Below are 19,313 nucleotides of genomic sequence, written 5' to 3'. Positions count from 1 at the left end.
ACAAGTGATCGAAAATTACATTTTTTCAAAATAATAATAATAGAAAGTGACAGCACCAGTGACAAACTATAAGAGAGGTATTTTCTCTGCTTTTAAGTAAAAATCAGAGTATAAGGCGACATTCTGCATTTTCTTTATCGTCAACAAATCGCACGAAAAAAGACCCAAACAGCTCCCGCTCTTTTGGTTCCTACTGAAGATGTGAATATTTTTAAAAAAAGCTCACAAATATATAGATTAATATTTTTAAAAAATGTTTAGCACGCTCCTAAAACAGCTGGGCACTCTAGCTTTTATCAAATGTTACTCCAACGGGAGGAAATCGTGCATTTCTCGGGGACTACTTTCAGGGGCGGATTAATCCGCATTTGGTGCACTGGTGAGTTTTTCCAGCAGCATGGCGGTGTGTGTGTGTGTGTGTGTGTGTGTGTGTGTGTGTGTGTGTGTGTGTGTGTGTGTGCGTGTGTGTGGGACTGAGTCAAAATAATAACACAGTGTGTGTGTTCACGGTGATGAAGGAGCATGTGATAAGATTGTGATTTTATTACAGAGTGGACAACAACGGAGCTCTTGGGCACAGAGAAATAAGATGTAACAGGTCTTGGATACAGAGGCAGGACTTGTTCGTAGAACCGGTTCTCACTGTCGGTTCGAACCTACACGTGGGATTTATTGACAGCAAGAAAATTAAAGATTAGCACTAGATTTACCCTTTAATTACAGTGCTTAGGTCTTGGAAAAATGAACATCTACAGGGAAACCTTAAGGATAAAAATATAAAGGTTACACACAACCTGGTTTACGTGGACAACCAGTCTAATAACAGGAGCCCCTAAAACTGTTTGCATGTGCTGCTGGTGGAGAGGTGGGCAGTAAAACCACTACAGGGCAATAAATAGATTCTCTCAGCATTCAGTGAATTAAAACACCTTAACCTATTCCTCCTGAGCAGCGTTCGGAAGCCTCCTTAGATCCATCTTAAGGGGCCCCTGGAGGTCCCAGAGCCTCACATGAAGAACCATGCCTGGGGACCCATCGTCAAGGCGTTGTGGAGTTCAAACCGGGGAGGACCGGCGCCCAGTCAGGGTACGTATCCAGAGAGAACAGTGGAACTCCCCACGTCGCCACAGCCAGCAGCACGGCGAGGACGCCGATCACGTTGACGCCGAGCCCCGCCTTCACCTGCAGCGACGGTCAGGTTGAACGTATGCAGAATTAAATTTCATGCCGAATTTATGTGCATTTCAGCCTGTGCAGATTTCATTAAAAGGAGTAAATTACAATTGCTTTTTGGTGGCAAACCTGTCTCTGTGCTCGTTCTACAGGACTCACCATGTCCATGATGCCGATGTGTCCGTAGGCAAACACGACGGCGTTCGGCGGGTTGGACACTGGCAGCAGGAAAGAGAAGGACGTGCACAGGGTGGTGGGGATCAGGATGTACAGCGGGTTGACGTGGATGGCCTCAGCCTGAAGAAAGGCAAATCACAAAGACACTAATATCCATCGGCACGTTGAAGCACCTATCACGTGTGACCGCTTTGTCACTCAACAGCGACAGAAAACAGCCGCCACTACGCACTGCTCCCTTGTGGCACTTGTCGCTCCGCAGCTCGAGTGGAAGCAGTGGAATACATTAAATTATTTTCAAACATTTTCTCTTCCTCGCTCCAGCTGTTTCCTACGTTCACCTCTTGAACTGAAATGCAATCTTTTACATTAATCGTGACCCTTGACCCTTGTTTCTAGGGGTGCCCGTAGACGGTGCGATAGCAACAGTCTCGCGAGTTCTCGCATGTTGCACCGCGTGAGATGCATGTAGTAAAATCTCCTTCGCAATCCGTGTCACCTGGTAATTTGTCGAGTTCGCCACAAAGAACAAACTAAATACTCGGAGCAAATGTGCAGGAACTACAGGATAATTCTCAAAATGGAAACAGCCTTGTTCTGCATTGCTCTGTCCCCGAGGCCTTTCCCTATGTGGCTCGTAGGTTAGAGGGATCACGAGACCAGGTCCCACGATGCTTGGTAGAGAAGATGCAGGTCAGAGTCAGGTCACACTGTTGTATTTAGATGGGTCCAGATCAGACCACAACAACTGCACACTGACTGCTTCAAGACTACGCATACTCCCAACCAAACTTTTTGTATTTGCCTTTATCTAATCACTAAATTATCACATTGTGAGAAACACCAACTGTAGAACTTGGTCTTATCCATAAACCGCTGTTGTGTGGTTGCAGTAGTTATATGATCTAAACAATGATCAGACTGTACAAAGTTTTGAATCCATCCCCCAGATATGAAAAGGCTTTTTAGGTTCTCTGAATAAGATCGATCAGTGTGGGTAAACCAGTCTGCTGCAGCAGCAAATAGCAATGGGACACAAAGAAAAGCATCACAAAGAAAACAACAACAAAAGAAAAGTTGTAAAAATATGACACTGAACCTTATTGTAGAAAATCGGTTCTTCTACTCAGTGTGAATTTTCAGCGAAGGAGCAGATAAGAGCTGGAACGTCAATGTCACAAAAGGAGGTCACCCCCACCTCCTCGATCTGCAACTTCAGAGAGAGACAGACTGGAAGGTCGGTATGAACGGTGCTGGTACTCACTGTCATTTATCCATCATATCATCCAGTTATCACTCTGAAGAGTCAGCCTGATGTTTCCTTTCCTGTTGATCGACTCTCTGGCCACTCCCAAATACCAGTCAGTCTTCCCTGTGGTAAAATGTTCCTGAAAAGGTAACGGTGCTTTCCCAAGACACGGAGAGAAGTATCACATCTCTCTGGGTTGTCTGGCAGAGTCTTCTTCTCTACATCACCGTAAATGACCTGTTCCCATCATCAGGCAGGTTTAGGTTGGGATGTGCTGCGTCAGGATCCAGCGTCACACCCACTGCATACTGCTGGACCCTCTTCAGCTCGGCCTCAAACGGGTCCATTATGTCTCCACGTCTCTCCCGGCTGATTCACAGCTGTCGTAACAGTCCCCCTCATAAGAAGGGGGACGGACGCTGACCTCTGTCCAGTCCTTGGTGGGAGTAACGTTCAGGGATGAGAAGCTTTGGAGGAGGTGGAGGTGGTCTTCAGAGTGTGAGAGCTGCTCCACCTCAGAGCTCCTCCGTTCCAGCTCTGTGATGAAGCCTCCAGCCCGTTCCCCTGTTGTTCTCTGCCTCTCTTTGATCGTCTCGACGAGTTCAGCCTGGCCTCTCTCAACAGACTCCTTCGGATCAGCGAAGACCTGAACACCTTCTGCCGTCTGTCCGTCTACACCTTCATTACTGAGCTACTCCGAGCCAGTTTTCTGGCTGAATTTCAGCCTGTCTTCTCCGGCTCAGCCTTCCTTCCTTCCTTCATATGTTATGTTATGGTACTTGTGATCTAAAACCCTCCACGGCGTGCGGACACACATCCTACACACCGGGCAGGACGTCAGTCTCTTCAGTTAGTGTCTAGAACAGCTGTCTGCCGGCTTTCTGTTGTGTCCACATGGTGTGCTGACTGGAGCAGTGAACACATCCAGACAGATATTACCTACTGTACTCACCAGTGTTTGGCACGAGCTCCGCTGTGTTGCTGAGAGAAACCAGATGAACTTCGTGTAATTTTTCTTCAGTTAGAAACAGAGAATCCCGTCTTCACTGCAGCTCTGCTGTCAGTCTGACAAAGCTCCGCTTTTATTTCAAAACATAACACAGAAGCTCTTCCCCTTTTCCAGTGTTGACGCTCGTCAAACTTCAGCTCTGTAGGTGGGTTTCTGTTTGGCTGAAAAAACATCTTTCATCGTTTGATTTAGTTTCTGATCACTTGGCGACCGAGTGTCGAGATTAGAAACTCCACCGCTGACCGGTAACTAAACGTATTGAAAAGTATTAAAAACCAAAAACACAGGTTGCGTCGAGCACAGTGTCCGTGCCGCATAAACACACCGGGAGAACCTACCAGAGGAGAGAGGATGGGGAGGAAGATGGTGATCGTGGCGGCGTTGCTGGCCACCTCCGTTACCGTAGTGACGATGATGCAGGCGACAGTGATGGTGGCCAAGACTGGCAGATCACCCAGAGGTGTCAGCAGCTCGGCCACCCACAAAGACAGGCCCGATTCCTGCAGAGAGAGAGAGACACACACACACACACATTTCATACTGACTGACGAATCGGTGAACAGGTTTCGAACCAGTTTTAATGTATGTTTACGCCTGGTTTTATCAGATTAAGGGTCAGTTCGACCAAAGTACAAGAAGACACATTTCCTCTCTTACCTCTAGAAGAATCTGACCAGGTAGTTCGTTTTTATTTGGCCAGGTTTTGATACATCTCTCAGTGAGACACAGTATATACCTCCATCCAAATAAAACGGAGGAAAGAAAAACATAAATAACTTGTCTGTGCTGCTCACAGAATTAAAATATGACATTTGAAACAAAAGCAACATCTCTTATAAGAAACCTGTTTCTCTGGATCCTCCACAGAACTGGATTCACGCTGTCAGCAGTTTACCCCCCAAAAAAACACTTTGCAGAGACATTGTCATGCCGTGATGCGATTGTGAGCGGAGACTGAAAACTTTCTCAGTGTGTTCAATGAGGCAGGTTCAATTAAAGTTCCTTTAATTTGTAAGGAGAGCGCCAATCTTTGCCAAGTGCGGCTTGACCAAAGATTAAAGGCAGCTGTGCCTTTGCCAGCCTGGGGTTTTTACCACCACTTACCTGAACAGACCGGCAGAACCACTTCACTCTTGTCTCTAAAGTCTCAGACTTTAGACTGGCCTGCCCTTTACTGTCTCTGTATGTAGTTCTTGTGTGTCTCAAAGCCATTTTTTCTTTTGTTTGTGTCATCATGTCCTTTATTATGTTTATTAAGTTTGTAAAGAAGTCCTTAAAGTGCTCGAGAAAAAAAAGAAACATTTGTTTAATTTGTACAAAAAACAAGGTGTAAAAACATCAACTTGTGGTGTTTTGTTTTTTTTTTGGGGGGGGGGGGTTCACAACTATTTATTTCTTGGAGCAGTGACATCGTGAAGTAGCCACCGCTGGACTGGCCATCGTGCGGTGATGACAGGACCCCAGGCCAAGAAACAGTCTGGCATCCTACCCCTCGTATAACCTTTCGGTACCTTTGCACAGAGCCAGGCTAGCTGCTTCCCCCCGTTACCAGTCTTTGTGCTAAGCTAAGTTAGCCAGCTACTGGCTGTAGCTACATATAGTGTACAGACATGGGAGAGGTATTGATCTTCTCCCATAAATGTAAAACTATTCAAAGCATTAAGAGGTGATGCCTCGTTGTCAAAGCGTTAACAGATTGTTTCAGGAAGTTGTCGAACTTTGCGAAATCAAAAACCAATCGCCACCGTTCTACATGAGGAACCTATGGCGGCTCTATAAAGTCTCCGTTTCACACAGGCAGATGTAGCTCACCTCCGTGCCTTCAGCGAGCGCGAAGCCTCCACCCACGAGCAGGGCCACCTTCCACGGCATCGAGGCCTGGAACTCCTTCCAGGAGATCATGGCCTCTGGATGGAGAGAGAGAAAAATATCCTGCTCACACCCTACAGAAAGACAGAAGCTGTCTTTCTGTAGAATTTACCCAGGTCATCGACAGGCACAGCCGCTGAAAAACAGTTAACACGTTCAGAACATCCTTGGTTGCACTTTTATTATTACATTAATCAGACATAATGATTAGTTAGGCCGATGTTCGTACTGATACACTTCATGGGTAAGATTGTGGAGTTCTGGTGATCTGCTAAAGGCAGCTGTATAACGAAACCGAGTTTGTTCGTTCATGGTTTCCACACTGTAATTCACCGGTCATCTCTGATTCTGGTCAAACAGGATTTGGTGAATGAAAAGGAGCCTCCATTACAAGTAACTGGACTTTCTGGCACAGTGTTAACCTGGTCTTACCGTAGCCATGGATTCAGACCTTAAGCTTTAACATCCGCGTTAAGACGATTTCAAATCAGGCTACTACCACCTGAAGAATATATCAAGAATTAAAGGAGTTATGTCTCAGCAGGACCGGGAAAGCGGATCACTTCCCTCCAGTTCTCAGATCTTTACATTGGCTTCTACTACATGAAGTTTGTACTTAAGGTATAAAAAGTCAAATTAGAGTTAGAGCCGCCAGTTAACCTGCATGTGTTTGCACTGTGGGAGGAAGCCGGTAAACAAATCAATAATTCTATAACACAAGCACCACTGCACCACCACGCTGCCCAGATATATTATTGTACATGACATTATTCGATTGTTAATACTGATGCATCAGTGTATTAATTAAATGCAATGATGCATTTACTGTTGTAGCCGGTTCGGGTGGAGCTAGTTTTAACTACTTTATATACAGTTAGCAAGGTTAGTCCCGTGGTTCCCAACCTAAGGTATGTCAGAGGGGTTGTGAGAGGATTCATGAGGTAGAAGGATCTGCTACACGCATTTTTTTGGATTAATTTTTCTTTTCGTTCTGCTTTTTTTGTGACATATATGATCATTTGAACTCTTCGAATGAAGCCAGCTGAGAAGTTTAGAGGGGAGATGTCTCTTTGGTGGAACTGCTAACATCTCACAGACACCTGAAACATGGCAAGGGGCCCCAACTATGCAGTGTTTTATTTAAGGGAGTCACGAGCCAAAAAAACTGTGAATCAATGGTTTAAATCTTTAACAATGTGTTGTATTTCATAAGCTTATCATATACGCTTTTATGTAAAATATTGTCTGTAAATTAACATAAGTAAAGATCCGGTATTTCCCACCTGAAATGTAGCAGAGAAGACGTAACAAATGCTAGAAATGTACACATAACTCAAAACTGTACTTAAGTGGAGAACCCGAGTAAGCGTCCACCCACAACCGGTTACCTACCAATGTGGCTTCTACAGTAGACTAACCTTCCAAGCTGAAGTGTGACATTTGGTGTAGTTACCATATTTCCTGGAGGGTCCGTAGGCAGGTGCGATGAAGAAGAGAAGACCCAGCAGCAGAGCCACAGTGGCATCAGTGATGTAGCCGGAGTGACTGCTGCGAGACAAGAACAGGAAAAAAAAAGATCATCTGAGTTTCATTACCACTGAATTGAATATTCAATATGGGTGTTGTTCTATATTTTTTTATTCCGTCAACAAATCCCTTTAAAAGACCATAATCAATAACTATGACTTCCCTTGCCTGTCTGTTGCTCCCAGCTCCGAGCCCACTGTCTCCTGCTTAAGACGTAAATCTTTAGAAACAGCTCACAAATGTTGTTTCATTTCTACAAAGGGAATCGGTGACTTCCCTTAGACAGACGGCCCCTGTAGTTTGGGCGGAAACGGCAAATTTGTCGGGGACTATTTTCAGCAGCGGATGAATACAACTCTCGGTGCGCCAGTGGGTGCTTCTGGCGGCAGGACGGTGTGTGTGTGTGTGTGTGTGTGTGTGTGTGTGGGCGTGCAGTGAAATAAACAAATGAGTGTGACTCACTGTGGGAAGAGAGAGGCCCAGCCCGGCATGAAACCTGGAGATCTGGTCAACCACAGCAACACCATCAGCAGGAAGACCAGCCCGGTGAAGATCTCCTGAGAACTGGAGGAGGGAATGAACTGGTGGGATGACTACATGAATGGATGAATGGACAAACATAGGGCTGTCTGACTGCCAGAATTAAATAAAAGCAAAGAATGAATGAATGAATGAATGAATGAATGAGGGTATAACTGTCTGACAGAATGAATGGGTGAGTAAATGAATGAGTGCATGAATAAATGACCATACAACGGCCTGACTGCAAGAATGAATGGATGAGTGAATAAATAAATGTATGAGTGAATGTGTGAACATATAACTGAGTAAATACATGAATGCATGCATGAATGAAGGAACATATGACAGATTGAATCAATGAATGGATGAACATACTGTATAACTGACTGACAGGATGAATGAATGCACGAACATGCAACTGAATAAATGATTGAATGAACATATAAGTGAATAAATGAATGAGTAAATGAGTGAAGGGACATACAACTGAATGACTGAATCTATGAATGGATGTAGGAATTATGAAATTAATTTATCAATATCAGAGTGAAATAATCAAAGAATGCGTCTATATCTGACTGACAGGAAGAGGAAAATGTGTATGAATGAAGAGATAATTGAACTGATTGATTGGCTGAATGAATGAATGAATGAATGATTGATCACCTCATAGGTCCCAACGCCTCGTACTCGTCCTCCACCACTTTTCTTGCTGCCTTCTCTTTCTCAGACCGCTCTCCTCCACATCGCCACAGGAACCTGAAGCTGTTTGTACGAGACGGCGTGCGCGGAGTGTGTGTGTCCAGCGCACACGGGCAGATTATATCATCGATAGGCTACGGGGAGACGCTCGCACTGAACTAAATGATTAACTGTGATTGGTTAAAAGCACACTGGGAGCACATGGGGCCGTGCAGCTAATGCCGGCATTACTGAGCATGTGCGAAGGTCAGCGGCGCCCGTCATTAACCTGTCTGACACCTTCCCGCTGCTAATGCTAACATTAGCGTTGCGCTCATGTCTCGGCCTCGGGTTGTGTTGAAATGAAAGCAGGAATCATAGAGTTGTGAGATTAGATCAAATGTTTATCAAATCCAAACTGATTTCTCACATATTCAGTGTCTTTGTTATTTTATTCTTGCAGGTTTCACAGTTTATTCTTTTAAGTCAAACTGATGTAAAAATTCAGTGTATCTAAGAAATCAATATATATCACCTGTTTGTTTTAACGCGCGTATTTGTTCGGCCAATACTTCAAATCCCAAAACAACATATTTAAGTTCATTGAAGTTCAACTTTGCAGTGCTCGGGGACTGGATTATTTGCTTCAGTAGGATGACTGATCTGTATGCAGGAGTTTCGATTGTCTTTGTGTTTTTTAATAGCATTTCCAAAACCAAAAACACAACAGTAAAAGTGTGACGAATGGATTAAACATACTATACATAGCTGCACATAGTCTAGCTATCTTTAGTCTCTTTTTTTTCTTTTCTTTCTGTTTATTTTCTATCTACACCCAGCTAAAACTAATGCAGTCTAATCCAACAGTCCTGCGATAAATCCTGCCTTGATGAAAGTCACAATGCTCAATTTCTGTTGAGACTGTTTCAGAGAGGTGTCGATTCAACTTTATGATAATTTCGGGGGATGTGCTTGGTGGTGCTGCTGAACTGCACTGCATCATAGGCGTTAGTGGTCTCTGTTGTTTAGGCTACGCTCACTGATGTGAAGGGGGTGGACAAAAACACCCGTCAAGGCTACAGTCATTTAACCACTTCAACTGTCAGTTTAACGTTGAGTTTAAAAGGTTTCGACAAAAATCAAGAAAAAGTTTCAAATTAAACTAGTTTATTTTAAAACTAGGTTTAAAGCTTGTGAGCAGCACAGCCACTGTGCGCTAGGATCCCATGTGTTACATCGTCTCTATTCATGACTTTCTTCATCATGCAGAAAAAGATGAACGATGAAAACTAATAGCTCATCATTGCGGCCTTGGACTGCACTGTACCTCCACAACGACAATAGACAAAAGCGCCAAAAAATGTGACACTGAAACTGTGATAAAACTAATCAATAAAGCAGATAACTTCAGTGAAATAAAAAGAACTAAACAACGCAACGCACACAGATCAGTTGGAATAAAAACGCAGACAGGAGGTGATGGGAGCAGATGATGTGTTGACACTCACTCTGAGCCAATGAAGAGCCAGTACAGCCATAGCCATGTCAGCAGCAGCATGATAACACTGATGGGCAGGCACAGCAGGAGCCAGTTGCCGAAGTTAACGCAGTTGCAGTTTGGGTAAATCCTGTATGTAAAGACAATGTCTGAGGTGGATTTCATTGCATTTCTAAATGCACACAGAGGCTTTGAATCTTCTGGTAACACAGAGCAAGTTATTCTTCATTCCTTTTGTATGTGGCTTCAAATGCCTTCACAGGTGTTTCTGTCATCTCATCGTATTTTATTTCATTTTTCTCCGTCTCATTCACGCACAGTTATCACGTCTTGCGAATCACTCACTGGTTGAGGTAGTCGGAGAAGATGAGGTTGGGCGAGGTTCCTGGCAGCGTGGTGATGCCACCGATGTTGGAGGAGTAGGCGATGCCGACGCACATGGCTTTACACATCATTAGGTCCTGTGTAGTCCTGCTGGGAGCTGCAGGAGGGCACACTGCAGCCTGCAAGACAACGCAGAGGGGTAAATTACCCAACAAGAGAAGCTTTGGTTGCGTGTACAAATTGTACGAGTAGCACTGGTAGTAGTACCGTCAGTAGTAATACTGGCATTAACGGAGTACCACTAGTAGTGGTGGCACTAGCATCCGTAGTAAAGGTAGCAGTGGTATAAATAGTAGTAGAAGTAAAAGGAGCAGTAATATCAGTACAGTAGTAGTAGCAGCAATCGTAGTAACAGGAGTAGCAGAGGTAGCAGCAATAAGAGATACTACTGCAGATACTAGTAGAAGAAATAGCATTAGTATCTGTGCGGCAGTAGCAGTATTAGTAGCAGTACTAGTAGTAGCAGTAGCAGTAGTAGTAGTAGTAGCAGTAGCAGTACCAGTAGTAGCAGTAGTAGTAGCAGTAGTAGCAGTAGCAGTACTAGTAGTAGTAGCAGTAGTAGCAGTAGCAGTAGCAGTAGTAGTAGTAGTAGTAGTAGCAGTAGCAGTACCAGTAGTAGCAGTAGTAGTAGCAGTAGTAGCAGTAGCAGTACTAGTAGTAGTAGCAGTAGTAGCAGTAGCAGTAGCAGTAGTAGTAGTAGTAGTAGTAGTAGCAGCAGTAGCAGTAGCAGTACCAGTAGTAGCAGTAGTAGTAGCAGTAGTAGTAGTACTAGAGGTAGTAGTAGTAGTAGCAGCAGTAGCAGTAGCAGCAGTAGTAGTAGTAGCAGTAGCAGTACCAGTAGTAGCAGTAGCAGTACTAGTAGTAGTAGCAGTAGTAGCGGTAGCAGTAGCAGTAGTAGTAGTAGTAGTAGCAGTAGCAGTACCAGTACCAGTAGTAGCAGTAGTAGTAGCAGTAGTAGTAGTACTAGAGGTAGTAGTAGTAGTAGCAGCAGTAGCAGTAGCAGCAGTAGTAGTAGTAGCAGTAGCAGTACCAGTAGTAGCAGTAGTAGTAGCAGCAGTAGTAGTAGTAGCAGTAGTAGTAGTAGTAGTAGTAGCAATAAACTGCAGTGGCAGAACTTTAAGTACCAGCAGTAGTAATAACAGTAAAAGTAGTTGTAGTATCAGCTGCTGCAGAATCGCAGTATCAGCAGTATTAACAGTAATATGACAGTAAGTATTTTCTTGTACCTGAGCTGCAGCCGGCTGTGACACTGGCTGTACCTGAACACAGGTGAAGGTTTCCTCAGGGCTGTCTGGACGCTTCCTGTGACTGAGAAACAGAGGAAGGTCGTTTTAACGTGTTCCCAATGTACTGTAATCACAGGAACCTAGAACACCCAGAGACCCAGAACCCAGAGGTGAAGACAGTGAAGGCCGCAGAACGGGACAGCAGAGTTTCTGAAGATATACATACACACACATACAACAGTGTGCATTACAAAAACACAATCTGTCACATACCTCACAATTTCTTTAGTCTTTTCAAAATGGCCGTCAATTTCTGCAAAAATAACAGACTGTGATTAACTGCTCTCTGTTCTTCTGGTACCTTGTTTTTGATTTTATGGCAGCCGACCAGAGTGAAGGTAACAGCTCGCGTTCGTCGCCGACCGTTGTTTGTCCACTGGTCTGTCTGCAAGTGCTCCAGTTGCCTAACCCTACCCGCGGTTAGCTTGCCATCGGTGTTGAAAAAAATGTGAAAAATTACTCATTGCACATTACTCACTGAAAAAGTAATTACATAACTAATTACTCAGCAGCAAAATATATATAGTTTACATTCTAGTAATTGTTTTTGTAGTAGCAGGGTATCTTTTGTAATGTTGCAAGACTAGTACTCATACAAGCTACTACTGCTAACTTGAGTTTGTTCTGTACCACTTTCTTATAAGGCACTCTCTATAAAAGGCTTGTAATTTGTAACTAAAGCTGATTAGTTAGTGAATAAGTAATAAATAATTTACCAACGCTTTAGAGATTTGCTATAAGCCATAAATAAGGACACATTTTGGGTTGCCAGGTTGTGAAAAATTCCTACGGCCTAGGTTATTTAGTTTTTCTTTTTGGTGCTAATGCAGCTAAGAATGTTGGATGGTAATCTACTAATTAATACTTTATATGTGGTAAATAAATGGATTTTCCAGTAGATAAGCCGGAACACAGTTCAATCATTCGACTGGCAAATAGAAAAGTTGTTCTCACTTGATTTACAGCCGACATATAAATCTTTGGTAAATGATTCATTGACCGTTCATAAAGCAATTAGTAACACCTCTGAAGCCTTTTATAAGGGTGCCTCATTAGAAAGTTGTACCCTTTCTTGATACCGTACTGAGGAAAAATAAAAAATTTTCTACAAAAACATTTTTTCATTTAAAGTTGCCAAAGTTCTCAAGTGTCTAAACATGCTGTCTAACCAAAAGCGCCTTTTTCCAAATCAAGTGTAGTCTGTATACTCTTTTACCGTCCAGCTGTAGGTTGGGGTTGTCCTCGCCGGCACATCCCCCCTCGTTAGCCTTCAGCATCTGCTGGAGCACAGCCTCTGCGATGGGCATCACCATCGTAACAGCGGAGGTGTTTTGGACCCACATGGAGAGGAAGGCACAGCCGGACATGAAGCCCAACATCAACCTGGAGACGATGACACGGAGGTCAGAGCAGGAACACCCACAGTCTCCATCTGTGTCCCCACACTGTTACATCTATTTTTCAAACCCGCCCACACCGGTCTGGTGTGGACAGGAGCCCAAAATGGAGAGGAAAACGTCTGTTTTTAAACTTAAAAGGTTTAATGTGGATGTGTACAGTGTTCAGGAAGGTTTCCTGCTAGTGTAGTAGCCTAATAACATAGAGTAAAGGGCAGCCACCGAGCATCTGTGACCACGTATAAATGACCTGCAAACGTGCATTCGGTATGATTGTATAACACAAAAAAAACGAGTGTTGCACACCGCAAAACAGCCTCTACCAACAGAGGAGAAATGCAACTGCCGGTAATTCCAAACAGCAGGGTTGCTGCCTGTTAAAACTGCAATGTCTGGCTCTCTCTTTCTACACGTGTTAAACACAAGATGCAATGTGTGGGTCTGGATCTGGAGTTTTTTGAAAGTTACCTGATGGAGCTGGAGTGAGCAACAAAAGTTAAGTAATGAGTAACATAACACATTACTTTTGCTGCTGAGCAATTAGTAAAGTAATGTAATTACCTTTTCAATGAGTAATGTGTAATGAGCAATTGATGACTGTTTTCCAGTAACTCGTCCAACACTGTCAGTTCACACATGCTAACCTCCGTGAAATTAAAATTTAAATCCTATAGCAGAGAAGGGCGGCGCCCACCATGCAGGGTTGACTCCCACCAGGGTGACCAGCCTCAGGGCAATTCTGCGGTGGAGACCCCATTTCTCAATGGACGTGGCCAGGCAGGTGACGCCCACCAGCAAGAAGTGGAAGTCTTTAAAGTACTCTTTCGCCACCTGGAGGAGAAACAGGGGACAGAGTAATGTGAGAGTAATACTGTACAAATAGAGGATAATAAAGGGGGAGAAAAATAGTTTCAATTTTAGCCCAGTAATTGAAATCAAACTCTGGCGAAATACAATAAAGAAGAAAATGAAAAGTAAATAAATAAACAGATAAATTAAAAAACAAGCACACGATGGTAAATATTCAATAGTTACTTAAAAGGAGCTATTATTATTTTTATTACAATTTTTTGTTATTTTTTGCTGTCATTGTTAAAGCTACTGCCAGGGTTACCGTAGTTAAAACTGGAGCTGATGCTTCCTTAAAGGAGTATGCGTTAAACTACAGATTTGTCGAGATAACGTGAGGAAAAATAGGTGTGTAAGGCCAGAAGCAGGATCGTAACGATACCAAGCTAATGTTTTAGCTAATATAGCTGGTGAATTGTTTTTAGTTAGCAATATGGCCAGACCTTATTCTTGAATCATTATCTTAATAAATCATGAGGATGGATTGAGACTAGCAACTTTTTATAACTATAAACTTTTTTTGAACCGGCAGTAACGGCAGAAACAAGTTAAGAACACAAAATTGACACATCATCACTTTTTCAGTTGATATGTTGAAAACAGTTGATTATTTACACATCCAGCAGTTAAAGAGCGACGTGATCCTTCATCTGGATATGGTGTCTGTGACCACCTGAGGAATTTAAGTCCAGTACTCCCTATCTTTTAGCACTGGTTTTGGTCTCCACCAGCTCCTGAGGGAAATCTCAGGCTATTCAGCTGCTAAATGCTTCACTATGTTCACCGGCTGCTCTCTGACTGCGTCTGTCTGCTGTTTTGCTGCTGAGCAGGTAGTGGACAGCGGCTTTTTACATCTGTTTCTCTGAAAAAATCTTCCTGCCGCGGCCAAAAAACTAACGCTATGAGAGCGGTGAGAGTGAACCAAAACAGTAAAGTTTCAGCCTCGGCTAAACAGTGACCCGGAATTCACTATAAAGCTCCATAAAGCCAAAAGGGATTTGGGTAACACTTCTTCGTAGGTTTATCACTACACCTTTCACGCTGTCACACTACCTGTGATTGATTCCTTGCTATTCTAAAAATACTGATTATAATTGCTTTAAGTTGAAGTTGAATAAATTTCTCTCTGCTAAAAGAGGGATGGACTCACGGCCGAAGACTTCATGATGCCGAACGTGGGGAAGAGGATGGCAGGGAGCATGGCGGTCATGGACAGAGGAATCACCTCTGTCACCCAGTACGTCGCCATCAGCAGCAACACAAACGCACATTCTGCCTCCTACAGCAACAAAACACACAGATAACGCTGCATTTATGTGGGATATAAGACTGTAAAGAAAAAAAAAACAATAGTACATGCATTTTTCAGTTTGGCATAAAAAGTACATGTCCAGAGAAAAACCAATTATCAGCTGAGTGTTGAGGTCAGTGCTTATGTCTGTAGCTGCAGTTCCTCTAACATGCACTAGATGCTGCTTCAAGAAAACTGACTGGGAAAACCACTAATTTCTCTCTATCAAAATTACATATTGCTTTTTATTTATTGGATTTTTCTTTTCTCATAGGTTTTCTTCTTGCTGTATATGGTTTGATGATATACTTATTTTCATTACAATTATCTTGGACACATGAGTGGTTACAGGCGTAATGAGGGAGCCAACGATGAATTTAAGTCCGATATTCACTCTGCTGTTAGCTCTGGTTTGGTCTCCACCAACTCCTGAGAAAAATATCTCGCTCTTTAGCTGTTAGATATTCCACTTTCTTCACCAGCTAGTCTCCAACTTTGTCCACCTGTTTTGTGTGCATTTTTTAATTTGTGCATAAACACTTGAGTGGCAGGTGGAAAGGTTGGTGCATCGATGAAAGCTAAAAGGGCAGTGGAAACAGACGTAGCAAATAAATCATGTTGTACATGAAGCATGACTTAAAAGCAATGAGGAGACTGTAACGTTCCACATATTAATACATGAAAAAAACGTAAAGGTCATATGTCCATCATGTTTTCTACGTTGTTTTACACTGATTGAGGTTTGACTGGCGTTGTTTTAATTACACTGTTCTTCTGAATGGCACCCAACTGGAGAATTAGCAACATTCATCAACATTCGCACAGTCATTTGGCTAAAAAGCTCCGTAGAGCCACACAGTTGGAGACACCCTCGGGCAATACCTTCCACATTAGACAGTCACTTCATCCGGTTGAAAAATTTAATTTAATTAATTGTCATTAAAAATGATTCATGCATGCAGCTTTTACAAAAAAGGAGGGAGACACAGCACCTACCTTACTCCTGATTGACAGGCTATTTGTATAACAGATGCAATGCAGGGATGATATTGTGGTAAATGTGTAAAGTGGCAACAAAGGTGAATGAAGTTAAAAGATCAACTCAGTGTTACCAATGTGATTACCACTGTTAAAAAATTACAACGTTTCACTATCTTTCAGAGCAGTAAAGTTCTTTCATCCCTTCAATTCAGTTTACTTCGATTCATAAACTTCAGAGGAGCTGTTTTTTATTATTATTATTATTGTTTTTGCACTTTGCACTGGTCTGGTTGCTGCGATGCGAAGCAGACTCACCTTCGCCCTGACAACGACTGGAAGAGGAAGCAGCAGCAGAGGCGTAAGGACAACCAGGGCGATGCTGCGGTAGTTCCACAATCCTTTGCTCAACCTCTTTGGCATTTTCTTTAATTTTCTCCCCTTTTTCTCCTGCTGGTTCCTGTTGTAGCCCCACGGTTGTTAAGCTGAGAGACTTCCCAGTCGTTGGGCCGACTGGAATGCAGTGTCAGGTTGGCCTTCTTTGCAGACACTTAGGCCTCAGACCGTTGGAGGTCGCAGGTTATGTGGTGGAATTTTCTTGAGCAAGACATGTTATCTCTGTATGTACACAAAGGTGAGATAATGATGTGACATAGTCTTTAATCTATGGCACTTTAAAGGGGCAATATTAGTGGATTTCACACTTTAATTTATATTTATACTTCTGTGGCAGTATAAATGTGTTAATATTTGAGTTTGAGTGGTTAAATGTAAAGGGTTGGCATCATCCAAACCTTTTTTTTTCAGGGAATTTCAGAGGAACTCCAGGAAGCACTTCACAGCTGGAACTTACTTCTGGAGTTGTTGGAGGGTGGATTTCTTTACTTTTGATGGAGCTAGGCTAGAAGTTTCCCCCTATATCCAGTTTTTTGTGCTAAGCTAGGCTAAACATGTCCTGGACCTATCTCTGTACTGGATGCACAGAGGTGAAAGTGATATCCATCCTCTCAACTGACTCCGGTGGAGACGCCTTAAAAGAGAATACCAGGGTTTCTTTAAAGTTATAAAAAATGTGAAAGGCTGAAAATAATAAAATGTTTTGTATAGTGTTGATTCTTTGATCTTTTTTGATTTACTTTTGAGTTCACTTCATCGCAGATTATGAGTTGAAAAATATACAGTGAAAGATAAAGGATGTAACCTACTGTGACAATCGGAACAACAGCAGATGGTGGCAAACTTAATATGGACATTTTTGTAGACAGTGTGTGATAGTATGTCATATTTGCACAAAGCAATGGCAGACTTAAAACTGTTGAAATTTTAAAGGGAGTTTTGTGTTTGAGTACCGAGAAACCATTCAGGCTACTTCAGAGGCTGATGTGTAGGGGATACTGGTGTTTCATTCACTTTCATTTTGATGTTTCTTTTCTTTTGTGACTTCGGTGTACTTGGTTAACTTGTTGTCCTATTCTTGTGCTGAATTTCCGAGAGGACATTAAGAATTAGGGGTAGATTGTACCCCTAAATCAGCCGTAATGTTAAAACCAGTTACCGGTTTTAATGTTGTAATGTTGTGCCTAGAAAATGGCAAAAATTTTCTTTCTGAGGCAGCTCAGTTATTTATTTTTGGGGAAAAAATTAAAGGACTTAAAGTTTTTTTCAAGGGAGTTTTATCACTTTCTCACAGTATGAGAAAGAAACAAATCAGAGGTTACTTTTCACTAGAAATGAATGTTTACAAGTTACTGTATTAAAAAAAATGGGTGTTTTTGTCTTCTTTTATATTTCTTTTATCACACATCATTATTTACATGATTTTGTTTGTTGATTTTGTATATTTGTATTTTCCATGGTGCAACCTCGGCATCCTTGTAAATGAAAGTTCAGTGAGTTCAGTTCGGATAAATTATACCTGGGTGCATTACATAACTAAGGTATTCAGCCGTGATCCAGGCTGCTTCAGAAGCTAAATGTTGTAGCAGTCTAGTGGTTCTTAACCTCCCTTTTGAGTTCATTTTACCACAGATTTGGGACTGGATTGAACTGAATCAAATTATAAAGATGGATACTTCTGGAAATGAGTGAAACTTGATGTTCTAATTTTTATGTAGTATTTTCACAGTAAATTAAGGATCAGTTATAGTCAGTTAATCACAACCTGTGTAATTTGCCCAAAGCAAGTGCAAATTCATAACTGGCAGTTTTTGACTTGAGACAGAAGGAAATCGCGGGTCACTTTTCACAGTAAATGAATGTTTACAATCCGGAAACACATAAATTACTCCAATATTAGGCCTAGTTTGCCTTCTTGAATATCTTAGATTATCTTGAAAAATTTCAGATATTTGTTCAGATGTCAGTCTGGCATATTTGGGATCTCCAAATAAAAAGAGTTTGGATAAATAGGATCTGGGAGCATCAAATAATTACACCAGATGTACTCAGAAACCTGTGAGGACAGCAAGGAAACACAGTGCTGTGCTTAAATCATCATCAGGAAAAATCCATTATATGAAAGGAAATCTTTCGTTGTGGTCAGAACTTATTGAACATTCTGTAAATCACACAAAATCTATTTTTGCCCAGAACATGCATGAGCATGCGATGAGACCTGTTATCACGAAAACAATGATTTTGTGTGGGGACAGACAGAGAGAGAGAATTACCTCCCGATAATGAGAGTGATACAACTTACCTCGCTGCCTCGCTGCCACCTCTGGCTCTGTCTGCGTGTGAGAGCATCTGCATACATCACCGCTGTTAAAGCCTCCTTTAATGGGCCTTACTGCTCGCTAGACGTCACAGGAAGAGAGATAAACTAGAGGGGGAAAAAAAAAAATAGAGCACGGTGAAACATAAAAAGTGAACATGGATTTCTTGAGGTCGTTTCTAGGACATCTGGTATCCTTTAACTCCTTATCTAAAACTTCTGAGAGGGCCGTTAAACAGTTGCTAACTCTATTTGTGACCCTTGACCCTTAGCTAATGCCCTGGATTATCAAAATGCAAGAGATTTATTTCCACTGAAACGTACCAGAGGGGGCAGTAGATAGACTCGGGCCAAGATTGAAATATTCCAATTGTGGATTTCATCAAGGTTCCTCGAACACTTCACACCAACAACACACCAAGTGTGCCTACAGAGTAATTACAGACTTTTCTCATTTTTAGTGTTAATCAATTAATAAACAGTTACATTTAAAAAAATGTTCAGCGGGAGTAGGTACTCAGATCCTTAAGTAAAAGTATCAATACCACAATGTAAACCTACCCCATACAAGTAAAGGTCTTGCATGTACAATCCTTCTTCCTCCTCTTTCGGCTGCTTCCGTCAGGGGTCGCCACAGCGAATCACCTTCCACATGTTTCAAAGGCGTAAGGCTTTTACACCAGATGCCCTTCCTCACGCAACCGTTTATC

General features: G+C 42.4%; 1 protein-coding gene across 1 annotated transcript; it reads right to left on the bottom strand.

Annotated features, from left to right (window-relative positions):
- Positions 1–1,038: 1,038 nt before the first annotated feature.
- On the bottom strand, positions 1,039–16,313 carry slc13a1 (solute carrier family 13 member 1). Its single transcript, XM_040132317.1, has 15 exons — positions 16,209–16,313; positions 14,772–14,900; positions 13,467–13,603; positions 12,592–12,758; positions 11,480–11,525; positions 11,316–11,397; positions 10,051–10,208; positions 9,716–9,835; positions 8,193–8,291; positions 7,467–7,568; positions 6,931–7,022; positions 5,421–5,515; positions 3,947–4,108; positions 1,333–1,470; positions 1,039–1,182 (listed from the first exon to the last, which is right to left on the bottom strand). The coding sequence occupies exons 1-15, from the start codon at positions 16,311–16,313 to the stop codon at positions 1,039–1,041; spliced, it is 1,776 nt and encodes a 591-aa protein (XP_039988251.1).
- Positions 16,314–19,313: the final 3,000 nt, after the last annotated feature.

This window comes from Xiphias gladius, chromosome 8 (genome assembly GCF_016859285.1).
Source record: "Xiphias gladius isolate SHS-SW01 ecotype Sanya breed wild chromosome 8, ASM1685928v1, whole genome shotgun sequence".
NCBI classification, from domain to species: Eukaryota; Metazoa; Chordata; class Actinopteri; order Istiophoriformes; family Xiphiidae; genus Xiphias; species Xiphias gladius.
Note: the sequence above shows the minus strand (reverse complement) of the source record. Positions and strands in the feature narration are given on the sequence as shown.

Excerpts from the sequence above, each read along its gene's own strand:
- slc13a1 (XM_040132317.1), bottom strand. The coding sequence starts at position 16,313 with ATGCCAAAGAGGTTGAGCAAAGGATTGTGGAACTACCGCAGCATCGCC. Across the intron at positions 7,569-8,192 it reads GAGGCGTTGGGACCTATGAG|TTCTCAGGAGATCTTCACCG; the intron begins GTGATCAATCAT and ends TCCCTCCTCCAG. Across the intron at positions 5,516-6,930 it reads CGGACCCTCCAGGAAATATG|AGGCCATGATCTCCTGGAAG; the intron begins GTAACTACACCA and ends CTCTCCATCCAG.